The 20,529-nt window shown below is 40.1% G+C and overlaps 1 protein-coding gene across 1 annotated transcript; it reads left to right on the top strand.

Moving 5' to 3' along the window:
- The first annotated feature begins 9,383 nt into the window (after positions 1 to 9,383).
- On the top strand, positions 9,384 to 18,591 carry LOC140238149 (large ribosomal subunit protein uL14). The gene is made up of 5 exons (XM_072318087.1): positions 9,384 to 9,430; positions 11,921 to 12,004; positions 15,793 to 15,921; positions 17,028 to 17,141; positions 18,364 to 18,591. Exons 1-5 carry the CDS (start codon positions 9,418 to 9,420, stop codon positions 18,444 to 18,446), a joined length of 423 nt encoding a protein of 140 aa, XP_072174188.1. The 5' UTR covers positions 9,384 to 9,417; the 3' UTR covers positions 18,447 to 18,591.
- The last annotated feature ends 1,938 nt before the right edge of the window (positions 18,592 to 20,529 follow it).

Here is a 20,529-nt window from a genome sequence, read left to right on the forward strand (position 1 = left end):
TGAAAGTGTAATGTATGCAATATCCGAAATGGGTTTATGCTTTAATTTGCAAGATCAACATAGTATAAACTTTTAACTTATTAACGTATTTATAAAAGTCACCGAGCCACGACAAAGTCAACTATATCACTATAACTACATCATTCTCAATCGCTATACTTAAATGAAAACTGTGCGTAAAGTGTAAGAACTGGGTTGATTGTCACCTTTCTCTGGTGCTATATAGAAATGCTATAACTAGATAATTATATTAGGGCTTTCAGCAGGGAAGTGTGTGACCGAAGAGACTACATTGGGTATGAAACCCTATCAGTTTCGTGAACGTCTGTATTTAAATATTCATAGAATTCTATTATGAACGCTTTAAATTTGAAAATGAATCATAATATCCGAAACAGGGTTAACTAATCATATCATAATGCGTGTAGGAGAAGATTACACACACACACACACACACACACACACACACACACACACACACACCAAAGGAGTTTATGCTCCTTGCACACACACACACACACATACACACACACACACGCACACACAGACACACCATTTTTCAACAGACATAATTTCTCAGTCTTTGAAAAACAAAGACCAATTGCTCCAAAAAAAATGAAGAAATTGATGTAAGAAAATGTATAAAAATGTAAGCTGTCTGTTCTTTACAGTTTTTGTTCACATTGCGGTAAAAATGGTGTAGGTGCCTAGAAACAATACACATCTCATTCAGTGAGGGCATACCCTTGGTACCAAGTTTTTGAACAGTCCAACACGCGATATTTAGCTGAGGGTGTTTGGACTGTTTCAAAGGTATATACAGAGAGTGGGTAATCATGCTTATGCCCCAATGAAATTATGTCTATTATTTGCCTTACAGAATGATGGAGCAGATCTTTGATGAATCACTCTCATCTCAAAGTTTCTATCATACTATATTATGTTCTCCTGACGTAGATACACAGTGAAATCTTTCCCTGTCACCATCGCAACGTGAAAGTGCTAATGACCGGTCATTATACTTTCTAATGACAGGACATAAGCAAATTTGCATGTTATTTGACTATAGGCAAAAGATACCTTGTCACATGTGTGGCTCTCCAGTCTCGGCCAGTAATTAATGAGGATCTCCTTCATCAATTTATAAGGCAAAATTGTGATAGTCTATACTGTCTTATACAGCTGCATGCTACCAGCACTGCAATGAGTGCTTATGCATCATCGTTCGATCAGACTGAGAAAATTACTTAAAGATGGTTAAGAGAGTACCGAAGTGATGTCACAGTATTTTTTTATGTCGTATAGCTTGGCTTGGAACCAAATACATGCATGGTTAGCGACAATAATGTTCACAGATGTGCCATGCAGGTGAGGTTGTTTAGAACCAGTTCCCATGGCAATGGATGCCTATGACATTACACTTATTTGATATACTGTATTTACACAGCACGGAATATTGTGATATAGGCCTATATAGATCATGAATGTTCAATATTTCGTTATTGTGATTATTGATCGTGACATACTATTACATAAAGCACAGACATGACAGACTCACGAATCAGTCAATACTCCAGTTCTTTCACTAGTTTATACATTTTTGCTTTTGAAGAATTCAGGTTTGTTTTTTTTTTTTTGTATTTTCAAACACTTTGTGTATATGATGGACGTAGAGCTTATGCAATATTTGAGAATGATAGCTTGATTACTTTTTCTGGGAATGTAGCCTATTACTCTTTGATTTTTTTTTTATACTGTCAAGAACATTCTGACAAAAATTTGATGCAAAGCCTGATATTGGGGGGGGGGGGGGAAATTAGAGTCCCTTTATGAATATGTACTGACGCCAAGCGTATAATGTAAAGATTTTGATTCGATCTAATAATATAAGTACTTTTTATAAGAATATTGTATAAACACCATAGCTTCGCATAATAAAACCACGTATAAATAAACTTGCCGTAATCTATACTCTCTACACATGACTGCATGTCTTTGTATTGTGTTTCAATATGCTTCTCATCTGAAACTACCCACCAAGATACGCATCGGAGGCTGACAACAATAGCAGATTCTACGAAAAAGTGGTATAGTCATTGTTATAGGACTATAGTCTAAATGACTCGTCTTGTCATAGATACTTTGACTGTCAGCTGCATTTTTTTTAAACCCTTGTTACGTTTTCATTGGTAATACTGCTAAAGTTGCTTGGCAACAACGAACTTTATAATGCCCGATTAAAACGATGCTGTAACACTAAATTACGTACATTTTCATTCGTGTCACAAAAATACGTGCCTTTTTTATTGTTTGAGTAAGTTCTTTTAGTGATTCTTTGCAGTTGCCATGTAAACTACACTCTAAATTCGTTGGATTAAAAAGTAATCTAATAAGACCATGAGGAGGGACAAATCCACATAAGATTACAATTTTTAGTCTAATTGATTTAGAAATTAAATCCATTAGATTTGAAATTAATAATCTTATTTGGATTTGTCCCTCCTCATGGTCTATTAGATTACTTTTTAATCCAACGAATTTAGAGTGTGAATATAGCATACACAGTAACACAATGACACATTAACACACACACACACACATGCACACGCACACACACACGCACGCACACACAAACACACACACATACACACAAATACATCACTGCGCATAGTAATCGAGCAGTAAATAAACGCAAAAAGATAAAGCGACAATTTTAATGAAAACAATAATTCAATGTCACAGTACATCACACCATAGAGCCTTCCATGAACCCCCATACAGCCACACTGCAAAAAGTCCGGTGTTAAATATGAAACACCGAGCTGGTGTTAAATTTTCGGTGCTCATTTTTGGTGTTAAATCAACACCTCCTGCATGGTGTCACTTCAATGTATGAAAATGTTTTTTGACTTGTTACTTGGTTACTGTTTTTCTTGTTGATTTTGAATTTCAACAAAACGATCAAGAACTTTCCGATAAAGTACTTGATTTTGGCAAAAAAAAAAAAGGTGTGAAAACATTTACACCACAGTAACACCAGTTGGTGTGGTCCTTTATTGAAGCTGGGCGGGTGTTATACCATTGAAATTAACACCAGCAATATCAACTCAACACCATGTGGTGTCAATGTTGAATTAACACCAACGCAGTGTCAGAATATCACCAGCTACAGTGTCAAATTAACACCACGAAGTGCCAGGTGAACACTTTTCAACACCATCACAAAATACTTTCAACACCTGTCAGTGTGGTCCTCTATTGACACTTGATCGGTGTTAGATTTAACACCCATGGTGTTAAATCTAACACCGATGTTTTTACAGTGCAGGAAACCCCCCCCCCCCCGTGCAAAACTTTAGCACTGCTCTAAGTATATTATGATTATCATGTGATGTTTTCTTTGTTTTGTTTTGCTCTGTTTTCCGTAGCAATTCAGATTGGCAAACTGAGCTTATTTTCATGAAAACAAGTCATTTTAATTCTTCAAGAAACATTGTGCAAGATTAATAGAGAGAGAGAGAGGGGGGGGGGGGAGAGAGAGAGAGGGAAGGGGAGAATGTGACGGGGGAGAGATCTTCTGGAACAATTTCGGCAGATGCTATTTTGTAGGTTTTCCCGGCCAATTTCGCACTTTTTTCAGTCCAATTCCTAATTGCTGCATTCAATAATAGCACAATAGCCTAGATGGCATGTTCGGTATTTCAATTTTATAATCTTTTCATTCAAATTCATTTTGGAGCATTCAAATTACCTTTATCATTCGAATCAGCACTTTTTCAGTTCAAATACGTAAGACAAGCACCATTTCGCAAATCGTTCATTCAATTTAGCATGATATAGTCACGTGATCACGTATACGCTGCACTCGTTCATTCGAATTCATTCTTGGGCATCCAATTTCGTATTTACTGCAGTGGTTAGCAGACACGTTTATGCTTTGATTCCTTTCTTCATTTTCATTCATCATATTCTATAGGTATTGTTTGCAAGCATCTTGACATTTCATATTTTCGTATTCATTCTTTATTCTGATATCATCTTTGCAATAGTACTTTCAGAATAGTATGTGTTTATAATGTTCGATAGCATTATTTCATCCACAGACACATTAATCTTAAGTTTGTTTTGACATTGATTGGGAGAAGGAGGTTTCAGTTTACATCGTGATTATTTCCTTCATCTGCATGGTTCATTATTTTCATTTGGTGGGTGCTATATTGCGTCAATCATCATTAGAAATAAAGTTCTTGGATCAGCTCTAGAGATCAATTTGTCAAGGTTATTACCCTCAAATGCTTCTATGATTATTTCCCTGTCTTCTTGAGAGATACGCCTGTATCTAACTTGTGCTGCCATGACTGGACATAAGAAAGTGAAGTGAATCTATGGTACTGGTGCACAACGGCGTAAATCCGTCCTGAGGAGTGGGGGGGGGGGGGGGGAGATGGTCACCATCACCACGATTACAAGCCCACCGGACCGGCGCAGCCTTGGGGAGGGGGGGGGGGGGAGAGAAGCTTGGTGTCCCCCCCCCCCCCCCCCACACACACACACACTTTATACAGGGATCGGATGTCCCACTCTTTTGCATGAAATATAATGTGGGAGGAAAGTGGCAGCAAAAATATGAAGACGAAGTTCTTGTTGCCTTTTTTTTTTTTTTTTTTTTTTGCTTATCAGATGACTTTCGGCGGAAAATCAGACCTTAAAAGTATGAAAACATTTTTTTTTTTAAATATATGTGAGAGGGAGCGGAACGACCGAACGGGGGGAGGTTGTGTATGGGGGGTGGTAGCCTTCTCCCACACGAGGAAGATTTTGCATTTTCAGCCCTGAAATTCAGCGATCTGGTGCACACTTTTGGTAAAAAATGTGTTTTCTTTTCTTTAAAAAAACAATAAGAAAATGAAATATTCACAATATATTATTGAATGACTAAATCGTGGTATTTCAGCTCTTGCTCCGCATGTGCGACATCACTATGAAGGCCTACTAAATAGTGGGGCCTATCACCGGCGTAGTCAGGATTTGATCTAAGGAGGAGCGGTTATGTGAGGGAGCGAAGCAAGCGAGGGGGGGGGGGGGGTATGGTAGGGGGGGAAATTTTGACATTTTACAGTCCAAAAACTGCCATTTGTAGCTATATTCTTCGCTTTGGAAATTAAGGGAGGGGCACACCGGGCGCAACTGCTGTCAATCACTGGCAGCAACATCAGGAGAATGGCATAGCGATTAAATGCGAGCGAGCTTGAAAATTTTGACATTTTACAGTCTAAAAACTGCCGTTTGTAGCAATACTTTTTCGCTTTGGAAATAAAGGGGGACCGCACCGGGCGCAACTGCCGTCTATCACTGGCAGCAACATCAGGAGAATGGCATAGCGGTTAAATGCGAGCGAGCGGAGCGAGCGAGCTTCAAAATTTTGACATTTTACAGTCCAAAGACTGCCGTTTGTGGCTGTATTTTTTTTCGCTTTGGAAATTAAGGGGGGCACACCGGGCGCAACTGCCGGCAATTACTGGCAGCAACATCAGGAGAATGGCATAACGATTAAATACGAGCGAGCGGAGCGAGTGAGCTTGAAAATTTTGATATTTTACAGTCCCCAAAACTGTCCTTTGTGGCTGTAATTTTTCGCTTTGGAAATTAAGGGGGGCGCACCGGGCGAAAATTGCTGGCAATTACTGGCAGCAACATCAGGAGAATGGCATAATGATTAAATGCGAGCGAGCGAAGCGAGTGGGCTTAAAATTTTTTGACATTTTACAGTCCCCAAAACTGTCGTTTGTGGCTTTTTTGTTCGCTTTGGAAATTAAGGGGGCGCACAGGGCGAAAACTACTGGCAATTACTGGCAGCAGCATCAGGAGAATGGCATAATAATGAATGCGAGCGAGCGAAGCGAGCGAGCTTCAAAATTTTGACATTTTACAGTCCAAAAACTGCCGTTTGTAGCTATATTTTTCGCTTTGGAAATTAAGGGGGGGGGGGGGCGCACCGGGCGAAAACTGCTGGCAATTATTGGCAGCAAAATCAATAGAATAGAATAATGATCAAATGCGAGCGAGCGAGGCGAGCGAGCTTCAAAATTTTGACATTTTACAGTCCAAAGACTGCCGTTTGTCGCTGTATTTTTTCTTTTTCGCTTTGGAAATTAAGGGGGGCACACCAGGCGCAACTGCCGGCAATTACTGGCAGCAACATCAGGAGAATGGAATAATGATTTAATGCGAGCGAGCGAAGCAAGTGAGCTTGAAAATTTGATATCTTACAGAGCCCAAAACTGTCCTTTACGGCTGTATATATATATATATATATATATATATTTTTTTTTTTTTTTTTTTTTTTTTTTTGCTTTGGAAATTAAGGGGGCGCACCGGGCGAAAACTGCTGGCAATTACTGGCAGCAAAATCAATAGAATGGAATAATGATCAAATGCGAGCGAGCGAAGCGAGCGAGCTTCAAAATTTTGACATTTTACAGTCCAAAGACTGCCGTCTGTCGCTGTATTTTTTTTTCGCTTTGGAAATTAAGGGGGGGGGGGGCACACCGGGCGAAAACTGCTGGCAATTACTGGCAGCAACATCAGGAGAATGGCATAATGATTAAATGCGAGCGAGCGAAGCGAGTGAACTTTAAAATTTTGACATTTTACAGTCCCCACAACTGTCGTTTGTGGCTGTTTTTTTTTTTTCCGCTTTGGAAATAACATTAAGGGGGCGCACCGGGCGCAACTGCTGTCAGTCAGTGGCAGCAACATTAGGAGAACGGCATAGCGGTTAAAATAATGCGAGCGAGCGGAGCGAGCGAGCTTTAAAATTTTTACATTTTACACTAAAAAACTACCGTTTGTAGCTATATTTTTCGCTTTTGTTTGTCCCACTTTTATGGGGGAACCATCCCCCCCCCCATCGACGCCTCTGCATAATGAGGGTGCTTTTGTTAAGTGAAAGATCTGCTACACACCCTTTGATAAATTAGGGAAATATACGTCAATGTCAAAAGTGTACAAAGTTTATCGAAAGGGATCCTGTATAGCGCAACTTTTGCATGTTTATGATTGCAATGCAACGATCTGGTGCATAGTTCTGGCGATATTTGGACAATTTTCCATTTAGAAAGTTCGAGATTTGTCCTCATCTCGGGAATTGCCTGGGGGATAAATGATTTGTCTGCTTAAACACTTCCGTAGGGGTGGGGCAAATAGACTCGACGCCAATGATCTTCCCTGGGTATGCCCATAGATGTATCCTGACTGAGTCATCAGTCACTGTCGTTTCTCAGGAATGATTCAGGAAATGGAGGGGGTTCAATTATGGCTATATAGTTTTTGTTATTTTTTTTTTGTTTGTTTCTTTTCGTACATATTTTGCAGATGGTCCCCAGTTACTCGCGTCATAGCATGTTTACATGTAGGCCTATACTATTTGACGTTGTCAACGTCTGAGCCACACCTTACAGTGCATGTCGATCTTACTTTCTTCGCGAGCGAGCGAAGCGAGCGAGCGCTTGAGAAAATTATACATTTTCCTACAAGATAGAATACTGTTCAGCTCTGTTACCTGTCTGAAGGCCGGCGTACAAACGTCATGCAATATGCCAAAATTGATACAATCACATTTCTGCTTCCTCCATTTTTTTTTCCTCAAAATTCAGGGGGGGGGGGGGGATGATTGTACAGGCCATCCCCCCTCCTCCATTTCAGGGGGGATATATCCCCCCCCCCCCCATCCCCCCCGGGATTTACGCCCATGCTGGTGCATGTATAACATGTATGAAAGAAGAGGGGCGTTACAGAACAATTAACTTGAGTTATTAAGGATCAAAGATACCTTTACTATATACTAAAACAGTGTGTGGATGAAACAAAAATTCACATTTAAATACGTATAATATCACGGTTCTCAATCTCACCTTTTCAAAACAATAATAACATTACGCCAATTTGAATAAACATGTTTGGAATTTGACTGCCCATACGCGAAATTGAATGGCTGAAATACCATTTGCCGCCAGTGCTGGCGAATTTGAATGACTGAAGAGCACGTGCCAATTTGAATGCCCGTTTTACGAATTCGAAAGGTACATGTGCGAATTTCATTGATCGAAATGTAAATTGAACGAACAAGTTGCAATTTTGAATGACAGAATGTGCAGTGACGAGGATTTTCGCTAAATTGAATGAACCTTTTATCAAATGGACTGAAAAAAGTGCGAAATTGGCCGAGAAAACCTATATTTGAAATGATTGTACAAAAATACTTCGTGATAAATTTTAATCTATCTCCAAACGAAGGGAATATCATGTTTGCGGGGCATGATTCTTTTTTTTTTCAGAGAAAATATCACATAAAAGAAGCTTGCTTGTTTATCATCATAACACTATCATTAAAATCGTTATCATTTATTATTTTTATTAATAAAAGAAAAAGTAAGAAAACGGCACTTAAAACTCAAAAGCGTGATCCGAGCACGGGACCGTCTACCATGGATATGCAGTGTGGATATGGGATAAGGTTTGGCCATGTCGGATTGCGAGAAGTGCATGCAGTCTTTGTCAGCACAACATTGCACTGTAGGCCTACACAGCAACAGACTCACAATCTCAGTCATATACTACACCGCTCTGACAACGATAAATTCAAGAAAAAAAAAAAAAACCTTTAAGTTTGTGTTTCAAAAAGTACACGACATCCGTAAAGAGGGAGAATAGCAAAATGTTAAAACACTGAAACAGTTGAAAATCAGGCCCGTAGAATCGAACTCCATGAAAACTATTGTTTTTCTTAGGGGCGGTATCTACTATTTGCTAAGGGGGATTGACCAAATATTAAATGACGATTGGTCGTTAAAAAAAGTGTGAAAAAAGGAAGGAAGAAAGAAAAGGTCTTCATATTTTTTAAAACTTTTTTCATTATTTTTTGCTGCCACTTCTCTCCCAAAATGGGCTGACAAGTAAAAAACAAAGAAACAAACAAACAAGCGGGGGGGGGGGGAGGTTGAATCCCTTGAAACCCAAAACAAAACAAAGAACAAAAACAGAGCCCAAGGGGGGGGGCGAAAAACCCTTAACCCCCCTTTCCTGTACATCCGCCACAGTTGTTTGCATTCGTGCAACCGAACCCAGGGCACACACTTTCAATCAAAGCTCAGTATGTTTACATTTGATAATGAAACCATGAATTGTTCATTCTTTTTTTTTATCATTTCCGATGTATGAGTGGTAATCTAGCTTCCAATAATGACAAATTTTCAATGCTCACAAAATGAAAACATACGATACATACGCCTCGGCGTATGTATCGTAATGTATCCGGCACGCCGGATAGATTCGAGAATCCTCGTCCGGATCTTCGTGTGTCTGATGTTTACCATTACTAGAAATAGCGCCCCCTTTCGTCTGTCTCTTTCTTCCAAAATGTCGAAGCGAGGTACGAGAACTCTTTGAAGCCTCAATAAAATCACTGAAAATCAGTAGAATCAATAACTAATTAAGTTGTTACACATAATGAATTGATACCTCTTTATTCTTTTTACATTGTGTAAGGGGCTGTTTATGATTACAGTCCTAGAATATATTCTCAGGGATGTCTTATTTCACATCTATGCACATCGATGTCTGATAATGTTCTTATTAGGCGTGCACAGTACTCCATGCATAGCTGTACGTGGGGAAAATACTATGCCTCGGTACGTAGGGTACCAATGAATGAGAGACGTGCTTTCAATACAACCAGCAAATGCAAGTGTTTCTCGTACCGGCATATGGTTGTCCACACACGAATGCCACCGATAAGAGACTACACAGAACCCATATTAAGTGGTTACATAATGTCACTGTGGACAGCTAGGTTTTACCCCCGTCCTTGAAGCACTCGGTCGAGAGCCTGTTTACTTTGCCACTGACACTGTCCAACTGCTGTCTGTAGACTGTGGCACACGTTAACTGGTTAACACACCGCCCTGGCGCTGTCTGCACACGGTGTCTGGTCGGGCTGCGGGCTATATGTAGGTCTAACACTCAACAGTCAGGGTTTCTACTTCCCCTAAAGTACGTCTATATGGTACTGGTAGATAGAATGTGCATCGGCAGAGTAGTTCCAGGCTGCTATATAAAAGTTAAAAACCTTATTGCGTCACAAGTTAAAATGTCCTTGCCATCCAGCCGCAGGTTGTCTAGAGTAAAATATCCCGTTTGCGGCAGTTTAAGCATTGTTAAGGGTTTTTCCAACTTGTAAACAAATCAGGCAAATTATTTTCAACCATTTCATATATCGTAGACAAGATTATTAATTAACGCAACTGTTTTCATAAAAGAAATTTACCATTGACCAACGCAGTTTTCATGATTTACCAGGGCAAAACCCGGCACAATTTTCGCCGATAAGGGCGATATGCGACGTAGTATTTCTGCTTGCGGCATGATGTACAATCCCTATGCAATACGCGCGAGCTCCGCGATCTGTAGCTGAACGCCTTCACATGTCTCGCGAACATTGCGTAAGCGCCAATTCCCATTGCGAAAGCACGTGAAAATAGCGGGCGCACATGCATTGGCCGCAAACAAGATCGCAAATCTGGCGGTGTTGTTGATGTCTTTCTCGTGTTTTTCTCATTTTTTTCGATGGTAACATCCACTTTCCGAAAAAAATGGCGGCCCACGTCGGCTCGCGAAAGTTCTATTTTACGTGAGGATATGTTTTCAAAATCCATGAACATCGAGAAAGCGACAAAAAATCCAGTTTCTTGGACCATTGTTTCTTAACTGTTATGTTAAGAAGTACCGAAAATTTCATTTTGGATGCGATATGTTGTCATTTAGGCCCTAGGTGAGAAAATTTCACTTTCGTCAGAGATCGTGCCCATTTTAATGGCTGGTTTTTGTTGATTGCTAGTGTGTTAGTATATGTGTAGTGTGCATACTCAGTGCAGTGCTGTGTTTAGCGGTATATTACCGTGTATGTTGTACCTGCCGCGAATGGCTGCAAGGCCGCTTACTGCCGTAGTTACTCTAGATGTCTAACTTTAATAGCTAACGTTAGACGGTCTATGCTTTTTGCTGTGTAGGCCTATCTGTGTGGCAACATCATCACACACCAGCATCACCAACTCACACTATTTTTCTTACATTCTCTAGGGCTTAACTTGCTCATTTTCTACAATGATGGATTTCGTATAAGAATCAAATGATAAAATTAAAAATTACAACTGAGTTGCACAATAGGGTTGGACCTACTACTAATCGACCGCCTAATGTTTATTTGCTTGATAAGAATATTTAACACTGAAATTCACGTAAAAAACTTGACCTATGTGATTGAGAAAATCCAGCTCTATCAAATGCCGTTGTTCCCTTTTCGATTCGAAGTTTCAGTGCAAAAATATCGCCGACGAACTTGCATGGCCTCGTTTCAGCTCCCCGCGGTAAATCGCGTTTTTAGGATCGACCGCTGATTTTGCATTGACAATGCATGTAAACCGAGTTGTATTGAACACCGTGTTGTACGAAGCTTTTTAGAAACCTTTTAGAAACTTCCATAGACATTACATTGTGCTGTCATTACGATTCGGTGAAAATATTCATTCGAAATTTTGTCCTTGATTAAAACCATTAATGAACAGTGAATTATCGCGTTTTCCCACACCATCCTAATCTACATTCAAAGCCAATCCATTTTTATGTGCTTTGCGCGCAGAAAAGTGCGTACTAAGTGTTCAGTGTGCGAATTATACGCGGTCGGTTTCAATAAGGGTGGTCGATATGTAGTAGGGCTACTATACTGCTACTGAGACCATGCATAGCATTGCGGGGGTGGGGGGGGGGTGGGGGGTATATTCTCATGTTCTGTTTGACTTAGACAATTGTCAGCATAATCAGTGTGTCCATGTTTCTTTCACAATGTCTTTGGTTCATCTTGCAGGACGTGGAGGTTCGTCTGGATCCAAGTTCCGCATCTCACTGGGTCTGCCAGTGGGGGCGGTCGTCAACTGTGCCGACAATACAGGTATCGGTGACATAGAATCTGCTCTTACTCAGATTCTAAAATATATATTCTGCTCTTGGTCTTGTTCTTCCATAGATCAGTGATTTCCACTCATATGAATACTGAAAGTGAAAATATTCCAATTTCCCAATATAGAATCCTTTTGTTGAACGTCATCAGCTTCCAGCTGAGCAGCACCTGCCCGAGCAGAGCACGCACTTTAGTGTGCGCATGCAAACCTCAAATACTTGCAGCTTGAACTCCCACGTTCATTGGTCCTACCTGCCAAAAGATTAAAAATCCTTCAAAAGTCCACAAAGATGCCCGGACCACTACAAAAATTTAATCATCTGTTTTTCGTGTCATTGTCAACCTTTCCCATTAAAGGGATGGTACAGTATTGGTGAAGATGAGAATTGGGCTTTTAACTTTTTGCGAGATACCAAGAAAACATTGGCTTATGATATAGTACAGAACATACCATTTTAAGAGGAATTCAAAGTTATTCAAATTTATGAAGTTCTTCCGTCGAGATGTTTTCATTGCAACTGATTGACAAATTGCCCTACATCGACGTAAATAAGCACTGAATTGATCAGTGTTTTAGTAGTAGCCATGATAAAAAATCATGGGCGTACATACTCGAGCAGGATTCGAACCCACGACCTCCTGATCACCGGACAGGCGTCATCTCCACTAGACCACCGAGCTTTCGCCCGACAGCAAGTGTTGGTTCTAATCCTTATAGCATGCAGCGGGTACTGCTTTGTTATTCAAATTTATGAAGTTCTTCCGTCGAGATGTTTTCATTGCAACTGATTGACAAATTGCCCTACATCGACGTAAATAAGCACTGAATTGATCAGTGTTTTAGTAGTAGCCATGATAAAAAATCATGGGCGTACATACTCGAGCAGGATTCGAACCCACGACCTCCTGATCACCGGACAGGCGTCATCTCCACTAGACCACCGAGCTTTCGCCCGACAGCAAGTGTTGGTTCTAATCCTTATAGCATGCAGCGGGTACTGCTTTGTTATTCAAATTTATGAAGTTCTTCCGTCGAGATGTTTTCATTGCAACTGATTGACAAATTGCCCTACATCGACGTAAATAAGCACTGAATTGATCAGTGTTTTAGTAGTAGCCATGATAAAAAATCATGGGCGTACATACTCGAGCAGGATTCGAACCCACGACCTCCTGATCACCGGACAGGCGTCATCTCCACTAGACCACCGAGCTTTCGCCCGACAGCAAGTGTTGGTTCTAATCCTTATAGCATGCAGCGGGTACTGCTTTGTTATTCAAATTTATGAAGTTCTTCCGTCGAGATGTTTTCATTGCAACTGATTGACAAATTGCCCTACATCGACGTAAATAAGCACTGAATTATTTACGTCGATGTAGGGCAATTTGTCAATCAGTTGCAATGAAAACATCTCGACGGAAGAACTTCATAAATTTGAATAACAAAGCAGTACCCGCTGCATGCTATAAGGATTAGAACCAACACTTGCTGTCGGGCGAAAGCTCGGTGGTCTAGTGGAGATGACGCCTGTCCGGTGATCAGGAGGTCGTGGGTTCGAATCCTGCTCGAGTATGTACGCCCATGATTTTTTATCATGGCTACTACTAAAACACTGATCAATTCAGTGCTTATTTACGTCGATGTAGGGCAATTTGTCAATCAGTTGCAATGAAAACATCTCGACGGAAGAACTTCATAAATTTGAATAACAAAGCAGTACCCGCTGCATGCTATAAGGATTAGAACCAACACTTGCTGTCGGGCGAAAGCTCGGTGGTCTAGTGGAGATGACGCCTGTCCGGTGATCAGGAGGTCGTGGGTTCGAATCCTGCTCGAGTATGTACGCCCATGATTTTTTATCATGGCTACTACTAAAACACTGATCAATTCAGTGCTTATTTACGTCGATGTAGGGCAATTTGTCAATCAGTTGCAATGAAAACATCTCGACGGAAGAACTTCATAAATTTGAATAACAAAGCAGTACCCGCTGCATGCTATAAGGATTAGAACCAACACTTGCTGTCGGGCGAAAGCTCGGTGGTCTAGTGGAGATGACGCCTGTCCGGTGATCAGGAGGTCGTGGGTTCGAATCCTGCTCGAGTATGTACGCCCATGATTTTTTATCATGGCTACTACTAAAACACTGATCAATTCAGTGCTTATTTACGTCGATGTAGGGCAATTTGTCAATCAGTTGCAATGAAAACATCTCGACGGAAGAACTTCATAAATTTGAATAACAAAGCAGTACCCGCTGCATGCTATAAGGATTAGAACCAACACTTGCTGTCGGGCGAAAGCTCGGTGGTCTAGTGGAGATGACGCCTGTCCGGTGATCAGGAGGTCGTGGGTTCGAATCCTGCTCGAGTATGTACGCCCATGATTTTTTATCATGGCTACTACTAAAACACTGATCCATTCAGTGCTTATTTACGTCGATGTAGGGCAATTTGTCAATCAGTTGCAATGAAAACATCTCGACGGAAGAACTTCATAAATTTGAATAACAAAGCAGTACCCGCTGCATGCTATAAGGATTAGAACCAACACTTGCTGTCGGGCGAAAGCTCGGTGGTCTAGTGGAGATGACGCCTGTCCGGTGATCAGGAGGTCGTGGGTTCGAATCCTGCTCGAGTATGTACGCCCATGATTTTTTATCATGGCTACTACTAAAACACTGATCAATTCAGTGCTTATTTACGTCGATGTAGGGCAATTTGTCAATCAGTTGCAATGAATTCAAAGTTTATTTGATGAAAATTGGGTTTGGAATGACTGAAACATCCAAAAACAAAGTAAAACAAAGCGATCGTAATATAAGTGTGGGTCCCACACTTTATTAGAATTGCTCTTTTTTGGATATCTCAGCCATTTCAAAACCAATTTTCATCAAATAAACGTTGAATTCTTCATAAAATTACATGCTTTGTCATGTTTCATAAGAGGTTTCTCATTATCTCACCAAAAAATGTTAGAAACCTGAAATTAGGTCTCAACCAAAACTATATGGTCCCTTTAAAGTTTCATCCAAAACTGTTCACAACTTTTTGAGTTATTTTTCACACAGATGAACAAACAAACACGAATGAAAACATAACCTCTTTCTTTGGAGGAGGTACATGTGTGATAATAATTTGCTGTTATATCACTAAGTTATCTCAGATTATTTCAAATGTGAGAGTGAAATATGTTATCCTATCTAGCTGTCTACATTCTAAAGAATATTGCAGTGCTTGATACAGTTTCAGAACATGGTGTTTTATCAGTCCAATATTTGGTTTAGCAAAAATAAAAGATATCCCAATGTTTTGAATGGGTCTTATGCTTAGCTATTTGACATCTTATGCAGTGACCTAATATTGCCCCCTTGATGGTAAATTAAGGTGCGCTAATGATGTGATTATGAATCTCCATTCATGCTTATATTGTAAAAGGTAACCAGGTGTGCTAGTGTCATATATTTGTGATTGATAATTTTTTTCCACGTCCTTCCTCCTACCCCTCAGTACCTCTCAAGAGAAACAAAGATTGAGAAAATAAAAGGTTTATACCATCATAACACCCTAGATATCAAATATCTCACATCTTTTATATATTTTACTTACAATATGTTATACTTAAAATACCATCTTTCCAAGTGCTGTAATCTGCAATATTTTCATGCTATTGCTGTAAATCATGCTAGAGCTATGTGTCATGTGCTGTACCAGCATGGTGTCCTTCAAACCTAGCTAATATGATGTGTGTATGTATTTCTTTGATTATGGTTGTGTAGGTGCCAAGAACCTGTACATCATTGCTGTCAGCGGCATCAAGGGTAGGCTGAACAGGTTGCCTGCTGCTGGTCTCGGGGACATGGTTGTTGCTACTGTCAAGAAAGGCAAGCCAGAGCTCAGGAAAAAGGGTGAGTCCCAGTGAATGAAGTAAGATATTTGGTATAGTGATGGCATTCATTCTTGCCATGTAACATTGTTACAGTTGTCTACATTTTTATTTCAATTTAGCAAGTTTTATGTTTTGAAGTTTTATGCTATCCGACTATTTGTGTCAATGTCACAAGTTACTGAAATTGTGTAAGTTGGGAAAAATTCAGATATTTTGACAGAGATTGTTTTGTCTGTTCATACAGGGATGAACTATTACTTTGGGTAATTGGGTCATAAGGCAAAAGGTGATTTGATCATGGTCAAAGGTCATACCTTTCAGTTCATTTTATAGTATCAAACCAGATGTTCATTGTAGGCGCCAAATGTCAATGTAGCCTTTCTGACACACATGTAAGTGCTAAAGGAGAAACTAGGGAACAGGGATGTAATGAAGACTGGTATATACTGTAAAAGTGGATATTTTCACTCGTGTAATTTTTCATGCTCGACCGAATAAGATTGGCTTTGCATGTTTTTAATTCTGCGGAGGTAAGACATGCGCTACTGCAACATATAGCAGGCAAAGATATTGGCATGCTTTTATTTTCGCGCAAGTTTCTGGTTGCGTGAAATGCAAGAAAATTTCAACACTGAGAATTTCCACTTTTACAGTAGCACATACAAGTGTATCTGTTTTAATTGTGCTGTTGATGATATTTTTGTAGTTTGTGTCGATAGTTTAGCAACCAGATACTCTAAAAATATTAGCAAACTTTGCTCATAGTTGTGCATACCGTGTTCTCATAGTTGTCGCTATCCTGTATTTCTCCAATGGAGAAGGAGGCACGACACGAGTTGAGGGTTTTGCGGAGGACTCCTTTCTCTGGAGGACCCCCCTTGCTACCCACCGCTTTGTCTTTCAAGGTTTACAGGAGATAAAATAAAACAGGAGCGATGGAACTGCGGGCATTATACATTGACCCTAGACACCCTCCCCCAATTCAACTGTTGCTGGCCCACCCTGAAAAGTGTTTCGTGGCCCCTGGCAAGGGCTGAATGATTTGACCTATGTACAAAGTTTTGTGCATCCACAAAATGCTTCATGAACAAAATGTGATGCAGACATGGTAATCTTGTGTTTCAGTCATGCCTGCTGTCATCATTCGACAACGGAAACCCATCAGAAGAAGAGAAGGCATAGTGCTCTACTTCGAAGACAATGCAGGGGTCATAGTGAACAACAAAGGAGAAATGAAAGGTCAGTTATTCAAATGAGTTGTGAAGAAAAAAAATATTTTAAGATCAAAGCTTAACAATAATATATGCATCCTTATTCCCTATTGTGTAGAAAATGTCTAATTGAAAAATTGAGATATTAGTTTAATTCAAGGAAGTCTCCTGCAGTAAAGGGAGACTGAGCTGTCAATCCATTGTTATGGCTTGTGATGTTGTCCTGTGGTTGTCAATTATGGACACACAGACCCTAGCATTTGATTGTTACATCAGCCTTTATTTGATATTTATACACATCAAAGCTTAATCACCGGAATTTGGATAGACCTCTAATATGTCGACAAGATTCAGTGTTGTTTGGTGCATAGACTAAACATGTCAAACATGGGCAAATTGAAGGAATGTAACCATAGAAAGGACTCCCAACTTTCATGATGAACCCTTTGTCAGTGCTTGGTATTGATTGCAAGATAAGTTTAAAGGTTTCAGGAGCTTTTAAATGGACCCAAATATTAAACTTAGAGGTTTATGATTTGAACTTCATTTTATTAAATACTTTGTGTGATACAATAAACATTTTTTGTACAGCAGGTTTCTGAGAGGGGAATGAAACCAAATTGTGTGCACTCCTGTTATGACATATGATTATGATGAATCTCATGTTACAAGTAAAAATTAATGTCCCATTATCACTCTCTATACAGTGCACTTCATTATAACAAACCAAGTTATAATGGTATTCCACTTACAATGTGTACAGGTCCCAACATTATCTGCTATATATTTTTCATCATGTACAGAGTGTATTGTTCAGTTTGGTTATAACGAAATTTTGATGTAACCAATAGAATTGTTCAGCTATAATGAAATGTTGATAAAAAGAAATGAAACTGAGGGTCCCGAGGACTTAATTATGAGAGTTGCAAGTACAGTATATGCATATCAGTGAAGTTAATGCAGCAATATCAGAACTGTATATGGGCTGTATCCATGCAATGGAACTAGATTTTGCATTCTGTGAAAGATGAGATGCTCTATTAACTGGGGTTTGCTTCGTTGAAGAGAGTGACTCATCTTTCACTTCATACAAAATACTTCATACAAAATCTTGAACCATTGCTCTCATGACTATTCACGTATAGTATTTGGCAGATTGGAATATCCATTGATGAAAGTGGTCTTCTGCACACTATGTTTTCAGTGTACTGACCCCCCCCCCCCCCCCCTTTCTGTTTTGTATTTGGCAGGTTCTGCCATCACAGGTCCAGTGGCCAAGGAGTGTGCAGACATGTGGCCCCGTATTGCCAGCAACGCCGGTTCCATTGCATGAGGCAGCCATCATCAACTTGCAACAAAAACACTTGAGCCGCATGGTGCCAGTTTAGCCACATCAAACTCACAACACACGGATCAGTTGACTGATCAAGTCCTCTTCTTCAGACTGTAAAAAGTAATAAATGACACATTACTAGTAACCACGATTGTGATGCCGATTCTCATTTTGGCTCTTTTCTGTAACAAAACAGTGATAATGGTGCCAAGGACATGGTTGTATGATAGGTGAAAGAGGGAAAGTAAAATTGGAAGTAAAGGGAGAAGGGTGAAACATAAATTAGGGTGTTTTCATGTGTAGGGGTGTGTGCAGTAGTGATAAAAGAAAACATACCCAGAGACTCCAACTCTCCCGTTTTCGACGGGAGATCTCCCGCCGAAAACCCATTTTTGCAAAATCTCCCGTTCTCCCGCTGGAGATTTTATTTCTCCCGCCCTGGCTCTGTGTCTCCCGGTGGAAAGGATTTCTTACTTATTGCTATCGTATGTTGAAAAAATAAGCCTTAGATACAGAGACTCCAACCCAAAGCACCTTCTGATCTGGAGATTCTCCCGCCTGAAACCCCTAGCAAACGGGAGACTCCAACTTGATGTGTGCGAAGCGCGAAGTTCCTAGGGTTCTAGATGCTCTCTTGTGCTATCTAAGGCTTATTTTTTCAACATACGATAGAAATAAGTAAGAAATCCCTTCCAACGGGAGACAAAGAGCCAGGGCGGGAGAAATTAGATCTCAAACGGGAGAACGGGAGATTTTGCAAAAATGGGTTTTCGGCGGGAGATCTCCCGTCGAAAACGGGAGAGTTGGAGTCTCTGTAGATAGCACCAGAGAACATCTAGAACCCTAGGAACTTCGCGCTTCGCACACATCAACTTGGAGTCTCCCGTTTGCTAGGGGTTTCGGGCGGGAGAATCTCCAGATCAGAAGGTGCTTGGGGTTGGGGTCTCTGCATACCCCAAAGCAAAATTTGTTAATGAATGAAAATAGATCAGCTGCAGTCTTGGATGGCCCAACACTGTGCAATGGAAGTGGATGTGTGCATATACATACGTGATGTGTGAAGAAAAGAAAGACAGATAATGGAAAAAGGGAAAAAAGTGTAATATGAACAGAGAGTTGAGATGTGTGTTGAGTAGTAATGAAAATCAGTGCACTCTTGTTAAAACAAAAATCTTTTTTTACAATGAAGTGACAATTCAGGTCTCAAAATGGTTATTGATGTACAGTTGTATCTTTACATACATTGTTCAGTTTTTATGACATTTGGATATACAGTACATGTAATGCAAAAAAAAAAAAAAAACTGCCAGTCCCATGGACTTCGTTGTGACAGGAGTCGCCTGCACACCCTTGAGCAAAACCAAGAGCGACGGCAGTAAAGCTCTGTTCTGACAACATTGTACTTGTACGTAGGAAATGTGTGTGTGCAGGAATTGTGAAAGAACGAAGGAAGTCAAACACATGGAGTGAGATGTTCATGATGTCTGTGCGTGTGTGATGGCTGAAACGGCCTGTATAGATTAGGGAGAAATGATCGTTGCATGTAACAATTTGGTGAAATGGCTCCATAGTACATTAGCTTTACTAGGGTCTGATGTATTGCTGTAAATGTTGATATTTTTGCACGGTTGATTTTTTCCCACACACACACACATACACACACTCACACACACACACATACACACACACACACACACACACAAATCCATCATCAGGGAGACATAACATGCCCATAATTAAATACATTCAGGGGACAAGTTGTATCTCCACATTTTCAAGTACAGTCAACCTTGCTTTTGAAGTCGACCTTGCATAAGTCAAATAATCATGCAAGTCAAATTTCTTTAAAGTCCTCATATCATTTTGAATATTCTGTTGATTTTAATCCCTCAAAAGTCAAAATTTTCTAAGTCGAAGCTATTTCTTCAGTCCAAATAGATTGGACTTGGGCAAGGTTGACTGCAATTATACATGTGTACAAGTACTACTGTATTAATCACGTTTAATCGCATGCATACTGTGCCTCTCTAAAGCTGGGTCCTAACTCAAGTTCATGCTGTCAATACCAAGTTTATTTTGACAC

This window comes from Diadema setosum, chromosome 14 (assembly GCF_964275005.1).
Source record: "Diadema setosum chromosome 14, eeDiaSeto1, whole genome shotgun sequence".
Lineage (NCBI taxonomy): Eukaryota > Metazoa > Echinodermata > Echinoidea > Diadematoida > Diadematidae > Diadema > Diadema setosum.